This window comes from Dipodomys merriami, unplaced genomic scaffold (genome assembly GCF_024711535.1).
Source record: "Dipodomys merriami isolate MVZ:Mamm:240054 unplaced genomic scaffold, mDipMer1.0.p SCAF_148, whole genome shotgun sequence".
Taxonomy (NCBI): Eukaryota; Metazoa; Chordata; class Mammalia; order Rodentia; family Heteromyidae; genus Dipodomys; species Dipodomys merriami.
In genome coordinates, this window is record NW_027202804.1 from 1,417,886 (window position 1) to 1,438,126 (window position 20,241).

The 20,241-nt window shown below is 44.4% G+C and overlaps 2 protein-coding genes across 5 annotated transcripts in view; both read right to left on the reverse strand.

Moving 5' to 3' along the window:
* LOC138826683 (WW domain-containing oxidoreductase) overlaps positions 1–2,265 on the reverse strand; it is a 737,670-nt gene extending 735,405 nt beyond the window's left edge. For 2 of the 4 annotated variants that reach the window (XM_070021914.1, XM_070021912.1), the window contains exon 1: positions 1,885–2,265. In XM_070021914.1, the coding sequence (XP_069878015.1) occupies positions 1,885–1,991 (107 nt within the window). In that variant the 5' untranslated portion in view covers positions 1,992–2,265. The remainder of the gene's footprint in view (positions 1–1,884) is intronic. The other 2 variants (XM_070021911.1, XM_070021913.1) reach the window with 2 other exon arrangements.
* Positions 2,266–8,496: 6,231 nt separating this feature from the next.
* Positions 8,497–14,407, reverse strand: LOC138826671 (C-type lectin domain family 3 member A). Its single transcript, XM_070021901.1, has 3 exons — positions 14,291–14,407; positions 10,858–10,941; positions 8,497–8,890 (listed from the first exon to the last, which is right to left on the reverse strand). Exons 1-3 carry the CDS (start codon positions 14,403–14,405, stop codon positions 8,499–8,501), a joined length of 591 nt encoding a protein of 196 aa, XP_069878002.1. The 5' UTR covers positions 14,406–14,407; the 3' UTR covers positions 8,497–8,498.
* Between the last annotated feature and the right edge of the window lie 5,834 nt (positions 14,408–20,241).

Sequence of the window (20,241 nt, forward strand, 5' to 3'; positions counted from 1 at the left end):
CACCTCATGCTGCAGACACTGCACTCAGTTCCCACATGCACCAGGGCTGACAAGCTGTCACTCTGCCCAGCAAAACTGAGCACTTAAGGATGATAACTGGATCTCATTTATCCCATGTAACAGGTGCTCAGCAAGGGGCGTGGCAGATCTTTTCATGTATGCAATGAACTAACCAGGGTTTGGGAGAGTTTTATTCCTTTTTTGCCTGGTCACTTAAGATAGCAATGGTTCACACTCCAGGTAGCTCAGAATCATATGGAAAAATTTGCAACCTACACATGGGCGAGGGGGGCCCCAACATAATTAACTCAATCTCTGGAAAAGGAGGGTGAGGGGAGCTGAGGAGAAGGTGTTCTAAAAACTATTCCAGGAACTGGTCAGTAACTTGTGTTTCAAAGCCAAGTGATAATCTAGGCACTTGAAAAACTTTACAAGATTCCCAGCTGGGTATGGAGGCATACCCCTATAATCTTAGCTACACTGGAGGCAGGAAGATTTCTTTCTATCCCAGCCCCAGCTCCCTCCCCCCAAAAGTGTGACACCTTAACTGAAAAATATCTAAAACAAAAGTAAGGAAAAAGGGCAGGGGGACTGGAGGTGTGGCTCAAGTGGTAGAGCACTTGCCTAGCATGTGTGTGGGGGCCCGAGGTTCAGTCCTCGGTATTGGGGGGGGGGGAAGGCGTGTGGGGTGGGGGCATGGCTCAGCTGGTAGAGCACTAGTCATTGAATGAAACTATCAAGTACCAAATTAAGTCCTGGTCTCAGACCTTAAAAAAAAATTAAAATAATAGGAGAGAGAGAGAGAGAGAGAGAGAGAGAGAGAGAGAGAGTGTGTGTGTGTGTGTGTGTGTGTGTGTGTGTGTGTGTGTGTGTGTGTGTGTGTGTGTGTGTGTGTGTGTGTGTGTGTGTGCGTACACACCAAATCTTTTGTGGAAGTCAGTGTCTGTAAGACACTCCAGGTGGCCCAGCACCTGTGGTCATACCTGTAATCCTAGGTACTTAGAAGGCTGAGATCTGAGGAAGTTTGAACCCAGCCAGGACAGGAAAGTTCGTGAGACTCACATCTCCACTTAACTTCCAAAATGCAGGAAGTGGAGCTGTGACTCAAGAGGTAAGAGTATCAGCCTTGAGTGAAAATGCTAAGGGATAGCCCCCTGGCCCTGAGGTCAAGCCCCAATACCAAGGTGCGCATACACACACAGACACTCCCCGAGTGATTCTAATACCAGGCCTAAGGGGCTCTGTCACCTCTAGAAACATCAGGAAAGCCTAACAGTGACTGGACGGAGCATTATCTATTCGACCCTACACTCAATGCTTCATGCACAGTGGTACACTGATCAACCCGTTTCACAGATGAGTAGCTGAGACTAAATTCTTTCAACGTGACAGAGAAGGGCTCGTTTCCAGTACTCTTCTGGAAAGTGACTAGTTAGGGCATTTGCTTACACACTTGCACACACTCTCTCCCTCTCCCAAGCCAGACTCCCCCCACCTCCTCCCCGCCCCGCAGGAAGGGGAAGGGGCTGGGTATTTGCATTTTGTTCTTATGTCTAATCTCTGCAGGATGGAGACCGTTCGCCCGAACCGCACGGTGCAGTGCGGCGTGGTGGTCGGCAGGGGGCGCGCCGATGCGCAGCCCGGCGACCCCCCGCTGGACCCGGAGCCCGCGGCGGCGGCCGGCCCCCGGCGGGGGAGCCTCGGCTCCGGGTGAGGGCGCGCGCGGCCCCCGGCGGGGACCCGCGGCTCCCGTCACCCCTGGCTCGGCGTCCGCACGGCCCCGCCAGGCGGGCGGCGCAGGGCCCAGGCTGGCGCGGCCGCAGGTCCAGGTGCCGCTCCGTCCAGGTGAGCCCCGGGCCCGGCGGCCCCACCGCGGCCCCTTACTTGGCGTAGTAAACCCAGCCGTCCTTGGTGGTTCTCTCCTCCCAGCCCGGGGGCAGCTCGTCCTCGCTGTCCGTGTCGTCCAGGCCAGCGTAGCGCAGCGCGGCCATGACGGAGACAAGGAAGCACTGACCGGTGCCCTGAGGCGCCGCCGGGTCTCCTCGCCCGGGAACTCGTACTCCCGCTCCAACCGAGCGCCGCGCGCGCCTGCGCAATGCGCCGCCCAGAGCCGCCCTGCCCACTCCGTAGTTTTAATCCAGTCTCCTGGCTTTCAGGACTTCCTGAACAAAAGGGGCGGGACCTAAGGAGTCCGGCTGTGAAAGCACTGAAGACGGTGAAGCTGCCTTTCGGTTGGGAGGAAAACATGGAGAAGGCGCTGTGGCTGAGAAGTTGGAGCGGAGTTTCGTCACACAGAGGGCCTCAGGGAAGGGGCGTGCGCATCCAGTCAGGATCCAGGACTCCGCCTGTTGCTGGGCGACCCTTCATCACTTCCGCGTTGCTCTGTCCAATCCTACAGGAGACCCAGCAACACGGCATCATGGGAAATGTAGTCCAACCGCCTACTGGAATAGAAAATAGAGCAGAAAGGATGAATTGTGATAGAAGGTGTCCAGACTCTAGCCTCTCCTTGTCTTAGGGCCTTATGGGAAATGTCCCTGATTAAAATTTGTTTCCAGGTATTACCAACACTCAAGTTGGTTCACAAACTTAGTTATGCATATAAGCACAACAACCACCTGAGAGCTATCTGTAGGCTTATAAGTATCTACTTATCCCCTTCAAGGTGGCTTTGCCTAAGTAGTTTTCCATAATATGTTCTGCTTATTTCTTGTTTCCCATCTCATATACAGGGAAAGCTACTGGCCTATGTCTCAGAGAATTCAAGCCTCCATCAAGAAATTATATATTTTACCCTGTGCCAGTAATCCCAGATACTCCAGAGACCGAGATTTGGGAGACTGTGATTTGAATCTAGCCAGGGCAAAAAAAAAAAAAGTCCAAAAGATTCCATCTCTAAAATAACTAGGCAAAAGCTAGGCTGTAAGCATGGCTCAACTGGAAGTGTGCCAAGGCTAGAAAGCAAGATTAGTCAGGACGAAGCCCTAAGTTCAAATATAGGTATATATGCACAGATAGATACATATATGCATGAATATATAGACAGCCAACATATCTATAATAAGAACATATTTATATGTACATATACATAAGTGATGAACAGTGGCAATGGTGCTTTTTGTTTTCAAATCCTGCCTGCCTTACTGAACGCAACCAACCAAAATCTACCTTAGTGAAAGGTCTGTTTAGCTTTAACAGCCCTGTTATCCCATTGCAAACCAATTGTAACGACCTTTTTCAAATCTGAGCAATTTATATTAACCTGCGGTTCCTTTATTCACTATAAATTAGACCCTGTAACCTCTACCTAAACCTATGTATTCCTTTGATGTGAATAGGAAATTAGGTCTCAGGGGGAATGAACAAGGTCAGAGTGAGAAGTGTCCGGTTCTCAAGGCATGACTGCTTTGGTTGACCTCAGGTTGAGCTGGCCAGAGCCTCTCCTGCCACGGTTGCCTGTGACCTGGCATCAGACCAGAGACAGATCAAGTTCAGTATCCTGCAAAATGGGTAGTTACCCCCTATAACACTGTAGTGGGCCCGAGTGAGTATCATGATGCCATCTTGTTCACCCTCTTCCTGCATCTTAGTTGTTGGACTCTATCAGATGATTAAGAAGATGTGCAGGCATTTGAGAACTGTCAAGGGCTGGAATTCCAGATTTTAGGATTTAGAGTTTTTGGGCTTCCCTACAATACATTGCTGTAGTCAGGCTCATATACATACAAAGAGCAGAGACTATTGCAACAATAAGAGTTTAAGCAGGTGCAGTGGTACATGCCTGTAATCCCGACAATCAGGAGGCTGAGGCAGAAGGATTATGAGTTTGAGGCCAGCCTGGGCTGCAGAAAATATAAGACTAGTCTGGGATGCACACTGAGTCATTCTGATAATGTAAGAGCAAGTCTAAGAAGAAGCCTATTTTCCTGCTTTTCCCCATCCCCTCTTACTCTGGGGGCTACATTTTCTATGCTCTCCTCCCTGGGAGCCTCCAGGCTTGCTTTTGGTTTCTGACCCGTTGAATTGGCTTTGATTTTATTTAATAAGGACCTGTCAGCAGTGAAGCTGTATTTACTTGGCTAGAAAGATGGCAATGTTTTTGAGAAAGTGTGGGAATAAGGCAAGCTTTTCAAAACATAATCCTCAAGGAAGCCTCAAGAACGGTTTGTTGTGTTGCTGGGCATGGTGGTCCTTGCTTATAATCCCAGCTCCTTAGGAGGCAGGAGAATCACAAGTTTGAATTAGTGAAATGAGACGTCTCAAAAACCAAAATACAGACAAAAGAACAGGGGTGGGGAGAGTATAGCACATGTGCTAAAGCATTCACCTAGCAAATGCGCTGTGAGTTTAATTCCTAGTACTGAAAACAACAACAACAAAACAGGGTTGTTACTAAGATCTAAATAACTAAGTAAATAATAAACAAGTGTAGTTATACAGTTGCACAGCAGGGGGCTCTATCTGCCTGTTCTTTCCAAGGTTAAAGCCCAGTTTCCAAAAGATACTTCCTGCATTGGAACTTGCTTTTCTTTTTGATTCCTTCTCCAGTAACTGGAAATCTGTGACCATAAGACTGAGTCTTTTCTGCTGACTGCAATTTGGCATCGCTCAAAAGGTATGTATGCAGTGGGCAAAATGTGTCTCTTCATATTCCTAGGGCTGCACAATTCCTTATCTTATATTTATCATGAAGGTGATTGATTCCCTTCCCTTCCCCTTCATAGTGGGAGAAAAAAACAACAACTCAACAGTTCCGCAAAGCTGATCTAATTGAAATCAACACTCCTTGCTAAATCAAGCCAGATGTGTTGGTGCTCAAAGGCTTTGGGGTTTATAATACCAAGATGTGGTGCCTTTCTCCTGAGCGAACCCTCAGGATCACAGAGGGGCTGCTTGATAAAGGAGTTCCTTGATGCATTCGTGATGTCTGAAGGCGGTTATGGCTTGCGGGTCTGGCTCCTCCAAGAGTCATATCGAAAGGTAATGATATTATTGGGGACTGAGACTATTAAGAGGTAGTTAGCCTGTCAAGGCTCAAGAGTGGATTACAGCCTTCATAAAAAGGGCAAGTTCAGCCCCTTCCTTCCTTTGCTCAGATTTGCCTTCTACCATGAGACTGTGTAGAAAGACCACACCCAATGCTGACCCTCTCCAGATGCTGGCTCCTCCATCTTGGACTTCCCAGTCTCCAGAGCTGTGAGCTGTTTGCATTTCTGTTCTTGGTAAATAACGCGGTCTGTGGTTCCCAGCACAAAATGGACACAGAGAGAGGCGCAGGTGCCAGGCATGAGTAGATGCAGCACCCTGCACTAGTTCCTGAAGGCCAACCCTGGCTGGTTGAGAATGCAAATAAATGAAGGCAGTGCTCTTTGTTCTGGTGTGAGTAATTTTGTGATGGAAGCCATACAAATATTGTGTATGTTGCTGGGTAGAAAGATTCAAAACTCATCAGTCACAGTGAACATCAAGTTTAGAATCTGGGGTAAGAGCATCAACCTTGTGCCTCACCCTGAAAAGTGTTTGCTAGAATGCCTTGCCTCCTCATCCAGCCAACACTTACCTGTTTGCTGTTAGGAATTGTTAAATATTTCTGACCTAGGCACCGGTGGCTTGGGTCTGTAATCCTAACTACTCAGGAGGTTGAAATCTGAGGATCACAGTTCAAAGCCAGCCCATGCAAGAAAGTCTTTTGTGAAACTCTTATCTCCAATTGACCACCAAAAAGCCAGCAGAGGTGGTATGACTCAGGTGGTAGAGTGCCACCTGGAGAGGAAAAAAATCCAAGTGAGAGTGCAAGGCCCTGAGTTCAAGTCCCAATTCTGGTACACACACACACACACACACACACACACACACACACACACACACACACACACACACACACACACACACACACACACACACACACAAGATCCAGGCCAGGATCAGATTGTGATCCTGGTATGAATTACTTCCACATAGCTGGGATTATATGTGTGAGCTGCTTATTAACTAAAATGAGATCTCACTGACTGTTGCCCTAGCTGACCTCAAACCTTAGCCTTTCCCCCAATTTCTGCCTCCATCAGATCTGGGATTATATGTGCGAGCTCTACACCAGCATATTAAGTCTACCTAGTCCTCCACCCCAGATCATAACTCCTCATTGCTGGGTGAAAATGTTTTTCCAATATATCTATACGACCAGTTTGATCAAATCCATGGATTTCACACACACACACACACACACACACACACACACACACACACACACACACACACACAAATTGTCAAGTTTGATACAATCCAACACACCCTGAATAACCATAATCAACATCCAAACACATCTACCCTGAGCTGGATTCAGGCTTTTTTTAAATTATGCAATGAAAAAGAACTAAAACTTAATTCCAAGCATATGTAGTTAACATTTTCAAAACAGGCCATTATTCCCAAAACACATTCAACACAGAAAGAAATAAAAAGATATTTATTGGAAGGACAAAATATATTTAGAATATGTTTTTGCTTCTAAAATGCCCATTTTCCCTCAAGCCCAAATGGTATAATTCCATTTTAAGCCAATGAAGTTATTTTATACACTCTAGTTAAGCACTTTAATGGGAATAGCATTGGCAGCATAAAAACTTGCATAGTGTGATCCTAAAATAGTATTATTTATATCCAACTGGCTCTTCCAGTAATACTATTAGAGTCAAATATAGTGATGGTTCAAAAAAAGTATATAAAGTTTTTCAACCCCCTCCTCCAACAGCTTAATGTATATACATATAAAGACTGTAAGGAGAAACGCGAAGGAAAAGAAGACTGTTTCCTTTCCCCCACCCCCACCATCATCGTCTATTCTTCTTTTCTGGTTTCTCATTTAAGTTGGAAGTCATAACTTAATGCCAAGAGTAGACTACTGACAAGTGTACAGCTTCATTAGTTTTAGTTTTGTTTTTGTGGGGTTTAGGGGAGTTTTTCTTCTTGTTGTTGTTGTTGTTTTATTTGACTGAGAAATTCCCAAAAAGCTGGAGTAAGGAGTTTAAAGAAAACCAGATCAGACCTCTTCTTCAAACATTCTTCTCATGACTGGCGAAATACTTGTCTCACAGGGAGAAACAAGGGCTCTGGGCACATGATGTGTGTCCAGGATGGAGTAGCCCAAGCATCAGACCAAATTAGGGAATTCTGATCCTTCATACATACAGCCAGGCACCGCATTGCTATGCTTCGGCCAGTGATGGCCCACACAGGTGATGGTGGTCCTATCGATAATAATGCAGCTGAAAGGCTTCTGTCGACCTTGTAGCTGTCCTACCCTTGCAAGCCATCACTCACATGGGTGTTGCTGACACTTAAGTAAGCAAACCTGTTACTCTGTCAGGCCTACAAGTGACTGATGGAAGAAGTAGGTACAGTACATAAGACTTGATCATGATAACAAACCATTACGTTGCCCGTTTGGGTGTTTATTATATGTTAGGGTTTCAGGAGGTTTAATTGTTTACACATGTCCTGATCAGGGTAATGGTGGCACGTCAGGCAGAAGCAAGTCATCACATCTCAAGCTAGAGTGGATATACAGTACAGAGAGAGGATAAGCAAGGTCCCACAATCCCTTTCAGGGGCACACCCTCAGCAATCTAAGTACCGCCTACAGAGTCCTGCCAGGTTGTCCAGTCTTAATGTTGAGCCACTGAAATTATGAGCTAAAGAAACTTTCTTTGGTGTCATAGGGATTCTGTATCAAGCATTTCCTTATATGGATAGGAAGCTGACCATATACTATACTTTTTATTGCTTTATAAAAAAAATTGTACTTATTGTATGCTCACATTTCTATAAAGAAGCTTACGCTAAAAACCTTCCAGGTTACACCAACAGAAGGCTTTAATACATCTTGTGTTTACAGCACCTCTTATTTACTTATTTATTTATTTTGTCGGACGTGGGGCTTGAACTCTGGGCTTGTGCACAGCTCAAGGCAAGCGCTCTACCAGCACCTCTTATTTTGCATGTAGAAACCACATTAAGGGTTTGATCTATGCCAATGCTATGATGTTGATGCAGTAACAAGATGGCCAGATGACACATTTCTTAGACTATATCCCTGTGATTGAGCCATCCATGACTGGATTAAATTCCTAAGGTATTATCTTCCAGATAACCTAAGCTTGCTTTGTCACATTGAAGAAATGCATGAGATTGTATTTCTAAAACAGACTGTGCCTACATAAGTGACAGGGACAAGGAAAGAGGGAGGAGGATTTGAGACCTCCTTTTGCAAAAGTCTCTTTAGTAGTACGCTTATTATTTCCTGATGTCTTGAGCTTTGTAAAAGGCAAAACCACCATGAAATATGATAGCCCCATTGTCTGATTGTATCTTACCGTGGGCTTTGACCAACATGTTGCCATTGTGCAATAATTACAACTTTGATTTATTCCTGGGGACCGCCAGCTCATAAATCATGCCCACTCTTGCTTGAGTGAGACACATTTGCGAAGAGCCTGTTAAGGGATGGTAAACTCACATATGTACTTCTTGCTGGTACGGCAGATCTCATCACTCCATTTTCCCTGAGCCGATTGGGAGAACAGGACACAATTTTCACGCTTGCCACCATTGGGCTGTGCACGGTCCCAGTTGAGGAAGGAGACAGCCATTCCATTGACATCGAGAAACTTGCCTTCTGTGGCCATGTCATTGATGCCCACCCAAAAGTCATTGACCCCAGGCAGGCTTCTCTTAGCATAGTCTCGGAGGGCATTGATCTCGTCAGAGTTCCTGGGGACCACCAAGGTCCCCCCTTTGGAAATGCAGTCCTCATTGGCCTCGTGGAAGTGTTTCAGGCCTTCTGAAGCCAGGTAGCATTTCCTGTGAACTTTCGTGCCTCGGAGACAGACTGTGGAAATGGGAGATTTAATAGAGTAAAATTTTTTGCTGGGCACTGGTAGCTCATGCCTGTAAATCCTAGCTACTGAGGAGACTAAGACCTGAGGATCAAAGTTCAAAGCCAGCCTAGGTGGAAAAGTTGGTGAGAATCTTATCTCCAATTAACCACGAAAAAACTGTAAGTAGAAGTGAGGCTCAAGTGGTAGCCTTGAGTGCAAAAGCTAAAGGAGAACTTGAGGCCTTGAGTTCAAATCCCAGCACTCATACACACACACACACACACACACACACACACACACACACACACACAGAGGAAGAAGAAGAAGAAAGAATGTTATGTCTTTGTGTGCAATATGCCTGATCCTGGATCTGGCAAATGCTGATGAATAATTATAGAATAATGTGTGATTATAATGATTTTTAATAATGATCTTACATGTGTCAGATACTATAGCAAACAATTTACATAAGTTAACTTATAATAACCCTGATGATCCTATGAAGTGCTGTCTTATTATCCTTATTTATTGGGATATTGAGGTATAGAGAAGTTGCTACTTGTAACTTTAGCATGACAAAACCATAATTTGTAGAGCATGGAAAAATTATACACAAACCTGGTTCTGTCTCAACCTCAAAATAGTATCTCAAGACTCATAATGCTTTTTTAAATTATTATTGTTGTTATTGTTATTGTTATTATTTTGGTGCTGGTTGAAGGGTGTGAACTCAGGGCTTGGACTGTCATTTAGCTTTTCTGTTCAAAGCTGGTATTCTATCACTTGTGTCACAGTCCCACTTCTAATTTTTTGGTGGTTCTTTGGAGATAAGATTCTCATGGACTCAGGCTGGCTTTGAACCTGGATCTTCAGATCGCAGCCTCCTGAATAGCTAGGATTACAGGCGTGGGATGCCAGTGCCTGTCTCCATATTTATATAGTTCCATTGTATGTTGGATATTCTTGCAACTTGTGGAATTGAATGGGATTTCATTATCAAGAGAAAAGAAGTGAAACAGGAACAAAAATCTGAGTTTGTGTGTGGGGAGACAGTGGCTTTCTTGAGCCGAGAACAAAGACCTGTAATATTGTTTAGGTTGTCTAGCATAAAGAAAAGGAGTACAGATGGTTTTAGGTTAGGGGCCAGGACCTTAGTGTCTGGGTTTAGGTTTCTACCATGACATTTACTAGCTGTGTACACCTTGGACAGATACTTTCTCTGTCCTTCATTTTCCTTATGTATAAAATGAGGGAAATCATAATAGCATAAAATGTTGAAGTGAACTGGAATTGACTATTCAACAAAAGGTGATGGAGAACTAATATAGTACTTAGAGTATCAAAACATGGTCAAAGGCCCGTTAACCTTCAAACTCTGTATACCCAAAGATCTGATAAAAGGAAGAATATCACCCTTGTTCCTAGCAGAATTGCTTATAGCAAAAATGCTTCCTGGCCTCCTGGGAGTTATGAATTCTTTGTGTGTGTGTGTGTGTGTGTGTGTGTGTGTGTGTGTGTGTGTGTGCATGTGTGTGTTCATTAGCACTGGGGAGTGAAATCAGGGCCTAGGCATCGTTCCTTAGCTTTTTCACTTGAGTCACAGCTCCACATTTAGCATTTTTAGTGGTTAATTGGAGATAAGAGTCTCATGGACTTTTCTGCCCTAGCTGGCTGCAATCCTCAGACCTCAGCCTCCTGAGTAGCTAGATTACAGGCCTGAGTCTCCAGTGCCAAGCTAATCTATTCCTATTTCTATACCACTGATATTTGAAAGGAGGTAGCAAATCAAGCTCATTGTTCAAGACCATTATCACTAACTTTCCATCCCTGCACTCAGCTGCATCTCTAATTTGTTGATGTTTCTTCCTAAAAGATGACTTCCGGACTCCACATGCAGTCTCAATGAAAGAGTTATTGGCACCCCTGGTTCTCTTCCAGCAGCAACTGGGGGGGTGGGGGGGCTGGAGGGGTGTCTCACCTGTCTGGAGAGCTTGCATTTCCTTCAGGGCATTGACTTCTCGCCAGAGTTTTTCAACTTGAGACTTCAGATCTCCATCCTTTTCTGGGGACACATTTTAGGGGGGAGTGGTTAGAGAACGGAAAGCAGATGAGTAAAAGAAAGGCAATTAAAGTTGAGAAAATAGCTTTGGGAAACACAATCTGAAGGTCGTGGAGGCAATGATGTCATCGATGTCATCAATGATGTCAGTTCGTGATGTCATTGAGCTGAGTGTACATGAAAAGTAATGTGTGAGACCAGGGTCATTGGGTTCAAGGAGGAGAATGGCTGTCTAGTAAGCTCAAGGCCTTGAGTTCAGAACACTCCAGCACCCCAAAAGGCAAAAGGAAAAAGAAAAGCAAAGAACACAGGCAGGAAAGGCAAGCATAATTCATTACCACGAGGTGCGGACAGTAAAACAGGCAGATTCCAGCAGGTAGAGCTCCTGCCTCTCTGTCTCCAGCCCCACCCCCTGTGAGTTCCACCTGGTCACCAGCCAGCCTCAGCCTCCTGGATTCGAGAGCCTCTTCCATTCATTATTCCTTCTGCCTGTTCGCTCTCACTACCGTGGCCTCTTCTGAGAAGACTTTCCTGATTATCCTTTCATCTCCCATTCCTTCTGCTAATCATGCTCTGTGAGCCTTATTTGCTTCAAAGCACTTTTTCTACTGGTAGCTTAATTTTCAGTATTTTCTTACCCATGCCATTTCCTGACAACGCTGAGCATTAGGGATAGAAAATACTTTAATGTTATTTTAATGTGCTCTCCAAAAGTAGAGGTGAAAGGAAGTGGGGTGAGATTTCCCTTGCATGAAGGTGGGCACACTGAGCAAAATGGCATGACTGGGGAGTCGAGCCCAAATCCTGCTCAAGGCCCCTACACTACTGATGCATCGGGGTGGCAGCTCCTGGAGGAGCAGCTTACAAAGGCCACGTAACGATTCACTCCTGATGGGGAGCAGCCAGTTCTTTTTTCTTGAGTGTTCCTAGATGGGGCTGAGGAATCATCAGGGCTCTCCCTGATTAAGGAAGTGGTCAAAAGTAAGTAGCTTTGTAGACACACCTGTGGCTCACACCTGTAATCCTAGCTACTCAAGAGGCTGAGACCTGAGGATACTATTTCAAAAACTAGCCTGGGCAAGAAAATCCATGAGACTCCTTATCTCCAATTAACTACCAAAAAGCTGGAGGTGAAGGTATAGCTCAAGTGGTAGAGTGCCATCACTTGAATGAAAAAGCCAGGTGAGAATGAGGGCCACACACACACACACACACACACACACACACACACACACACACACACACACACACACACACACACCAACACTCATGATATGATGATGTTTAGTTATCATTCCCAGAGGATGGGGTATAGAGGGGAGCTGTCATTTGGAGAGACAATTGGAGTCTGACTAACCTGCAGTGTGAGTTCTAGAGATATAATACCCTAGTCTGGGGATTAATATACTGTAAGTGCATGAAGAAGTTCACCAGGAGAGAGCAGAATGTCATGACCCATCCAAACGAAGGAGTAACATCCAGCTATTCAATGAAGTGGGCCTTACTAAATCCAAGATTTAATAGGTGAAATAAATTACATTATTAATTTAACTATTATGTATTGTTTGATCATGGGTTGATCACTAATTTATTATAATTGTCTTTATTGTTAGTAATTTATTGTGATAATGTTATAATTGTATTATTTATAATTTTTTGTTAATAAATAAATTTGCCTGCCTGCCAAACTATTTGCATAACATCTTCAATACTGTCACCCAATAGTTAAGAGAGTATATAATATTGAGATACAGATTGGAAGAGAAAATACAGTTCACCTGTCTGACTTCATAAACTTTGGTATTATTACAAAGTAGTTCAAATATTTTAAGACTATATGGGTGGGTGGGAAAATAACTAGTAGGCAAATCTAGGCTTATTACTCCACATCTTGTGAAGTTGACTTTCTTGACCCTAATGACAAAAAGTTGTTTGGGCTGTGGGATGGAGTGGGGGGAGGTTGGGAGAAGTTGGGAGAGAGAGAGAAGAAAGAGAGAACACATTTATATATTTATATCCTCTCCCTAAAGTGCCATACCACCTAGTATCTTCTGTCTCCCTCCCGCCCCTGTCCTCAGCATCATCTACTAATGAGAAATTATTTGAGTTCTTCATTCAAAGAGGAAATGGGGAAATAGGATGTTTCATAAGGAAAACAGACTCAGCTTAAAAAGCTGTGCCTGAGACCTAAACATTCAAATAAAATCCCTGGCAGAAGGCTCTTTAGAATCCTCCAAACACAACATAGGACAGGGTAGAAGCTCGCCTGGTATGCGTCAGCTGTGTCCTATCAAATCTTGACTTTGGCTTCTTGGTATTTTCCTGTGCTTCTTTCTAATAAGAAGGTAAAGCAATAGTGCCATATCATTTACCTTCTAACACCCTGGTAGAAAACTGACTCCAAGGCTGAGATAAAACACCTTCCACTAGATCGGTGTTTCGTTTTGTTGTTTCTTTCTTTTGCTTTGGTTCTCACATATTGCAAATCACTTAGTGGCACCTTCCTCTTTGCAACTTTTGATCTTTACCTCTTAACTCTTTCCAAGTCCACCTCAACCTATGTCTTGCTTGAAGAGTCAATTTGGGGGTCAAAATAACTTCAAAGACTATAGAACTTAGCATGCCGATGTATTACTGTGAAGTGAGAGGTTCCATTCTTTTGTTTTGGTGGTGAGACAGGTTTGAAATCAGGACTTTGAACTTGTGAGGCGAACATTCTACCCCTGAGCCCTCTAGCCCAGTGCAGGGCAAATCCTTTATGATATATTTAAGTTGGTGTCATAGAAACATACCTACAGTATATTCATGTCTACCAATAGCTCTATCCTCTACACATATACTAAGATAATCGGATACAATTCCTCAATAATACGAGTGAATCCGTACTCTGCTAATCTACATATTCTGCCCGCCCCATGGTTTGCAGTCCCGAGGACTACTACACACATCTAACTTCACCTGACAAAGAAGACAGGTGTTACAGGCATGTTTTACATGACAAGCTTGTTTGTCCATTTTTTAAATTAGAAAACCTTCTAGCAGGGCTGGAGAGGTAGTATAGTGGCAGAGTGCTCAAACTCCTGGTTTTTCACTTCTAGAAAACCCCAAAGCCCAGGATTCTTTGAAACCACCAAACGTTTCCCGGGAATGGAAAGATTCTAGGGAAAAAGAAAAAAAGCATGATTCCTTTAAACATCAGGGGATACAAAGCTCACTCAATCCCCTGAAAAGCCAGCTAGACACGGCCACGGTCCCCAGGGGTGGCGTTCTGGAGGAGACTACACACACACCCTGTCCCCCTCTTCTTGGCCACACAGGAGTCTATGGAGTTTTGCTACAGAACCCCTTTTACCTTTCACGCGGCGTTTGCTGTGCTTTCTGGACTTCAGTCTGGATGGGTGGCTGCTGGCCTGGTCCAGGAGCAAGCTGATCACCAGGAGGCAGACTACAAGTCCGCTCTTTGCCATGGCTGGGGCCCTGGGAAGCCTGCAGGGAGCAAGGAGGCGGATGGGGCCTGCCACATCTTGCCTTGGAGGTGGCCGCGGCCAGCTTTATAGGAGTGAGCGGAGAAGCTGGCGGGGATCCTGCTGACGGAATGCTGGAATGAGACTGCTGGCCCTGCCATAAGATGCTTCCTTGTTCTCCTGCCCCACCCCCCTCGCCCCCCAGCCTGGGCTTTGGATTTGTTTATTTTCATTCGATGGCATTTTTTTTCTAGTCCATTTTTCTATTTTACTTTGATGTCTCAGAGTTCACTCGGGGTTTTGCCTGCTCTTTTCAAAAATTCTGTATCTCCTTCTCCCCATCCCCCAAGTTAAGCATTCGGGAGGCTCTGGGAACACTAGTGTTTACATGTCTCTAGGTTGCACCTCTCTAAAGTGTATCAAATATGCTGGAAAATAGATCTAATTATGTTCTGAAAGTAAAAACCGTTTGCAATGGTCAGAAGTGTGTGTGTGTGTGTGTGTGTGTGTGTGTGTGTGTGTGAGAGAGAGAGAGAGAGAGAGAGAGAGAGAGAGAGAGAGAGAGAGAGAGAGAGATGCTGCAGACCGATGAACTTCACAGCAGTGTGTCTGCACTCTGTCTCAAGTGGGGCTTAGGAAGGTTTGCGACACCACCGGGTTTATCAGATGCTAAGGTGACTGGTGACTAGTCTCACAGGGGCCTTCCTCAAATAGGGTTTCAGAAGTGCATCCCAAATTATCTTCCTGAAAGACACCTTGGCGCGAAAAGAATATGAAAAGGTGAATTACTTCCATAAAAAGTCATGTCATGTATCTACAATCATCTTCCTTCCCTCCCTTCCTTTCCTTCCTTCCTCTTTCCCTCCCTCCTTCCCCTCTTCTTTCCTCTTCTTCTCTCCCTCCCTCTCCTCTCCATGTCCTCTGTCTCCCTTTCTTTTTCCTTTTTATTTTATCCTTCCCTTCCCTTCTTCCTTCCTTCCTTCTTCTCTTCCTCCCTCTCTCCTCCTCTTCTCTTTCTTCCTCATTCTCCTTCCTCTCTTCTTCTTTTTCTTCTTCCTCTGTCTCCCATCCTCTCCCTCTCTCCCCCTCTTTCTTCCTTCCTTCTTCCCTTCTTCCCTCCCTCCCTTCCTTCCTCTTTCTGCTTTCTTTCTTTCTCTTTCTTTCTTTCTTTGTTTCTTTGTTTCTTTGTTTCTTTGTTTCTTTGTTTCTTTGTTTCTCTCTTTCTTTCTTTCTTTCTTTCTTTCTTTCTTTCTTTCTTTCTTTCTTTCTTTCTTTCTTTCTTTCTTTCTTTCTTTCTCCCTTCCTTCCTTTCTTTATCTTTCTTCCTTAATTATCTTTCTTCATTTCTATTCTCTGTCTCTCTCTCCATTCCTTCCTTTCTTCTCTCTTCTCTTTCTCCCTCCTCCCCTCACTTCCCTCCCTCCGTCCTTCCTCTCCTCTTCCTTACCTCTCTCATCCCTCTATCTTCCTCTTCCTCCTTCTCCTCCTCCTTCTCCCCCCCCCCTGACTTTTTGTACCAACACAGATCCAACATGTAAGCATCTGAAAATGTTAAGTCAGGTTGAGTATTCCAGGCTCCCATCTCAGGCTGACCAGCAGAGTGGCCCTGGGCAGTTCACCTTGTGAGTTACCTCTTAGCCATGAGTCTGGGAGACTTTACAACAGACTGACCAGATAATGGTTATCAAGTCTTCAGCACAATGGGTGGTTTTTTCGTTCCATAACAGTAAGATTCACAGCATTAGTTATAATGTATACAATTTATGGGTTGCCATTTTATTATTCACATTAAATTTATGGGATAGGAATTTCCTCTATTTTATGAGCAATGGAAAATGAGCATAACAAATTTAAGTGGGGGAAGGCGCATGGCTCCTGCCTATAATCCCAGCTACTTGAGAGGTCTGAGATTTGAGGTTTGATGCCAGTTTAGGAAAAAAAAACTTCATGACACCTCCTCTCAATTATCTGTGTATGGTGGTACATTCCTGTGAAGTCAGCAACTTTAGAGGCTGAAGCAGGAGGATAGAGGGTTTGAGGCCAACTCCATCTACATAGTGAGAACTTGCTGGAGACAAACAGAAAAGACCAACTGTTTTAACAAAACAGTTAAATGGCTTCATCCAACACCACTAAGATCTCAGTCTATAGCTTTGATTGACTTCAGGAGACCTCAGCTATGAAAATGTGCTTTGGTTTGAGCAGGGGAAAAGATCAATGTGTAAAATACCCATGTCATTGTTGATCCAGAATGCTTGGTGCCAGCTTCCTGAAGCTCTTACTTTAAAAAAAAAGTATGTCAGAAAGACAAGTTTTTTTTTGTTTGTTTTTTAAAATCTTTGCATTGTGCTATGATCACCATAGGACCAAGTATCTTTTAAAAGTACCTTTAAGATTTTTTGTTTGTTTGAAGACTCTTTCTGTCCCCTTCCAGGAAGGCCTTGGACACCTTTTTGATTTGTCTTTGTGCTTCATCCTCAGCTCCATGTGTGTGTGTGTGTGTGTGTGTGTGTGTGTGTGTGTGTGTGTGTGTGTGTGTGTGTGTGTGTGTGCACGTGTGGGTTGTGTGTGGGGTGTGTGTGTGGGTGTGAGTAGTGGAGCTTGAACTCAGCACTCGGTTGCTGGCCTTTAGCTCTCCCACTCAAAACCCTCTAAATCATTTGTTTGTACTTACTTAAAATGACACTCAGACTTCCCATTGTAGCTTATGAAGCCCTCCTACCTGCTGAGATTACTTGGGGGAGGGGATGGTAACTGGGGTTTGAACACAGGACCACTTGCTTAGTAAGTAGGTGCTCTACCACTTGAGCCGCACTGCATCCCATTTTGCCCCCTTTTCAACTAAGATTTCACTTACTGCCTTGGATGGACAGGACTGCGATCTCCCTATTTAAACTTACCCCAGAATCGGAATGGTGAGTGTGTATCATTGTTCCCGTCCCACCCGTTTCATTTTCAACTATTTGGCAGTAACCGGGGTTTGGACTTAGGGCATATCCTTCCTAGGTTGGCACTTCACTACTTGAGAAATGCTTGCAGTCTTGCTTTTTGCTGGCTATTTTGGAGATAGAGTTTCTCAGACATTTTTATTTTTTACCCAGGCTGACCTCAAACCACTAACCTCCAGTTTTCAGCCTCCTAAGTAACTGAATCTCTATACCTGGAATGTCTGCTACGATTTCACCTGGTTCTTCCTGGTGGTTTTTTCCCTTTCTCAGACTTAACTTTCTCTGTCCCATAATCTCATAAGGTCCTTTCTACTGGTGTCCCTGTGACCCAGCTTTCCTTGATCACAGTTTGCTGTTCACTTAACAGGTTTACGACTTACTTGCTGGAAGTTGGTCTGTAAGTTCCCAGAGGATGGGGCGGGGTTGTGTTGGATAAGCTTGAGTTATGCATGAACACAGTACTGGGACACATAGCATTGCTGGGTAAATATTTATGTGTGTGTGTCAGGACAGCGAGGGGTTTGTTTCCATCCAGTCCTACCTCGTCTCTGAGACTCTCTTCAACCAAGGAACACAGCCTTGAAACTCATGGCATGCCAAGGAGATCTAGGCATCCTAGAATCTGGCTAAAATCCTCTCTCCTTGGGCCCCTGGAGAAGATCTGATTGACTAACCCAGAGACCAGACTGGGGAACTTTCTCAAAGCTATTTCCCTCCTGCAGGGATGCTAAGTCTAATCCATCTGCCTTCAGGAGAAAAGCTGAGAAAACTTAAACGAAGGGGCTGATGGGAGGGGCTAGGATGAGAGGGCCGGGGCGGGGTGTTTAGGGGTCGGGTTGGATCTGAATGTATTCACAAGCTAAGGATTTGGGTCCTGCCACAAATACAGACATCATACATATTGTTTATGGAGTCCCTTTCCTCTAAAACCTCAATAAGTAAAACCCCAAGGATCTGAAAATGATCATGTCTAGAGTTTTACACACACACACACACACACACACACACACACATCAAAGATAACGGAGGGCCCCTTCTACACCTCATGCTGGGAGGAAGGCAGGTGTCTGTTTTCTTGAAGAAAACAAAGAACAATTCCTTTTTTTTTTTTTTTTTTTTTTGTGCTTGTCTCCAGGGCTGGACTGAGACTTCTGAAAGGACTCTTTAAGAAGAAACACACATTTACAGGCAGTGAGAGGAACTATTAAAAAGAAAATATTGCGTTTAAACAAAAAGCATTTTGATGAGAGTTTTAAACCTGTCACTAAGGTTTTATTTTCTTGAATAAACCATCATTTGCCACCCACCCCTTAACCACCCTGTGTAATTGATGTGTTTATTCCACTGGTTGCTATTTTAAAGTTGCTCTAAGCTGTTTTCCAGAGTCTCGAATTCTAACCAGCAAATCCATCCGGCCCCATGGCTATTTGTCTATTAATACTCAAGGTTGAACACGTTTGAAGGGCTGTGTTCAGAGGTTCAAGGGCAGCATTTAGGAGAGGTCAGGGCACTGGATTTGGAGGTTTTTCCTTTAAATATTGTTATGATAAGGATGATATAAAGAGGGGTTACAGTTATATAAGTCAGGTAAAGAATACATTTCTTTTTGGACGATATTACTCCACCCTCACTCTCTCCCACGTTTTCCCTCCCCTCCCCACCCACAAGTTGTACAGTTCATTTTCAACATAGTGTCCAGTGAATACCCCTGCTGCATTTGTCTACCCTTTATCCCCCTACCATTTCTGTGCCTCTCCTTACCATCCCAAAGATAGATAAATGGACAAACAAGATAAAAAGAAAAGAAAAGAGAAACAGGAAAAAAAAAAAAAAGAAAAAATCTTCTGTTTCCATTTCCGGGAGTTCTTTTCGATCAATGTTATTTTGTCTGATCAGATACACATAGGCCTTCCTGTGCCTTTCCTAAGAGCGTGCTCCTTGGGTCTCACTGGGTGTGAAGGCCTAGAGACCTGAGTAATTTATTCTTGGACTTGTGCAAAGTTGCCTTGTTTCTCTAATGATTACTACGGGAGTTACAGTGAGGGATTTGAATCGAACACGGGCACCAGCTTTGAGACCCAGGGATAAGGAGGCTATTACGTTGGAGCAGCACTGAGTCGGACACTGAGTAAGAACTCTGGTATCTGGGGATGAAATTTCAGATGCCACTTGCTCAGTGTGTGGCAGGAGTAAGGCTTGAACACTTCGCCCTCACCCATCTTGCAGAACAATGGAGAAATTAGAACATGTGTGTAAACAGGGTATAGTAGCTACTCCGTGGAAGGACTTCCCTTGACTTACTGACTTATGTGAGACATCACATCTGTAAGCATCTCAAACTCACCCCTGCCCTAAACCTAGCTTCACAGCATTAGTCCCATGTATACCATATCACCGAATGTTTTTCTACTAACCATGCAATTACCTTACAGTTTATCCACGCCCCTCCCACCACGCCGGCCCTGTATTTGACCTTGGACATGAATCTTAGCCTACTTACTTCTGACCTTCTAGAGCATGGAACTGTAATCTACCTACCTCTGCCTTCTATGGGGCTGGGATTACAGGCTCAGTAGCCACATACATCTAGTGCCTGCCATTTTTGATGGCTCAGCTCCAGTCCTGAACCAATAATGAATGCTTAGTTAGCTTTCATGATAAATGTTGTATATAATAGTTCAACCAAGAGGCTATTTGTTTCTGTGTATTTGTTTTTGTGTCCCAGTCTTGAGGCTTGAACTCAGAGATCCTGGGCGCTGTCCCTGAGTATTTTTTGCTAAAGGTAGTATGCTACCACTTGAGTCACAGCTCGGCTTCTAGCTTTTTGGTGATTAATTGGCGACAAGAGTCTTAAGGACTTTTCTGCTCAGGCTGACTTCAAGTTGAGATCC

Coding starts and splice junctions, on each gene's coding strand:
- LOC138826671 (XM_070021901.1), bottom strand. CDS start 14,405: ATGGCAAAGAGCGGACTTGTAGTCTGCCTCCTGGTGATCAGCTTGCTC. Junction 10,942..14,290: donor CAGCAAACGCCGCGTGAAAG/GTAAAAGGGGTT, acceptor ATGTGTCCCCAG/AAAAGGATGGAGATCTGAAG. Junction 8,891..10,857: donor AATGCAAGCTCTCCAGACAG/GTGAGACACCCC, acceptor CCATTTCCACAG/TCTGTCTCCGAGGCACGAAA.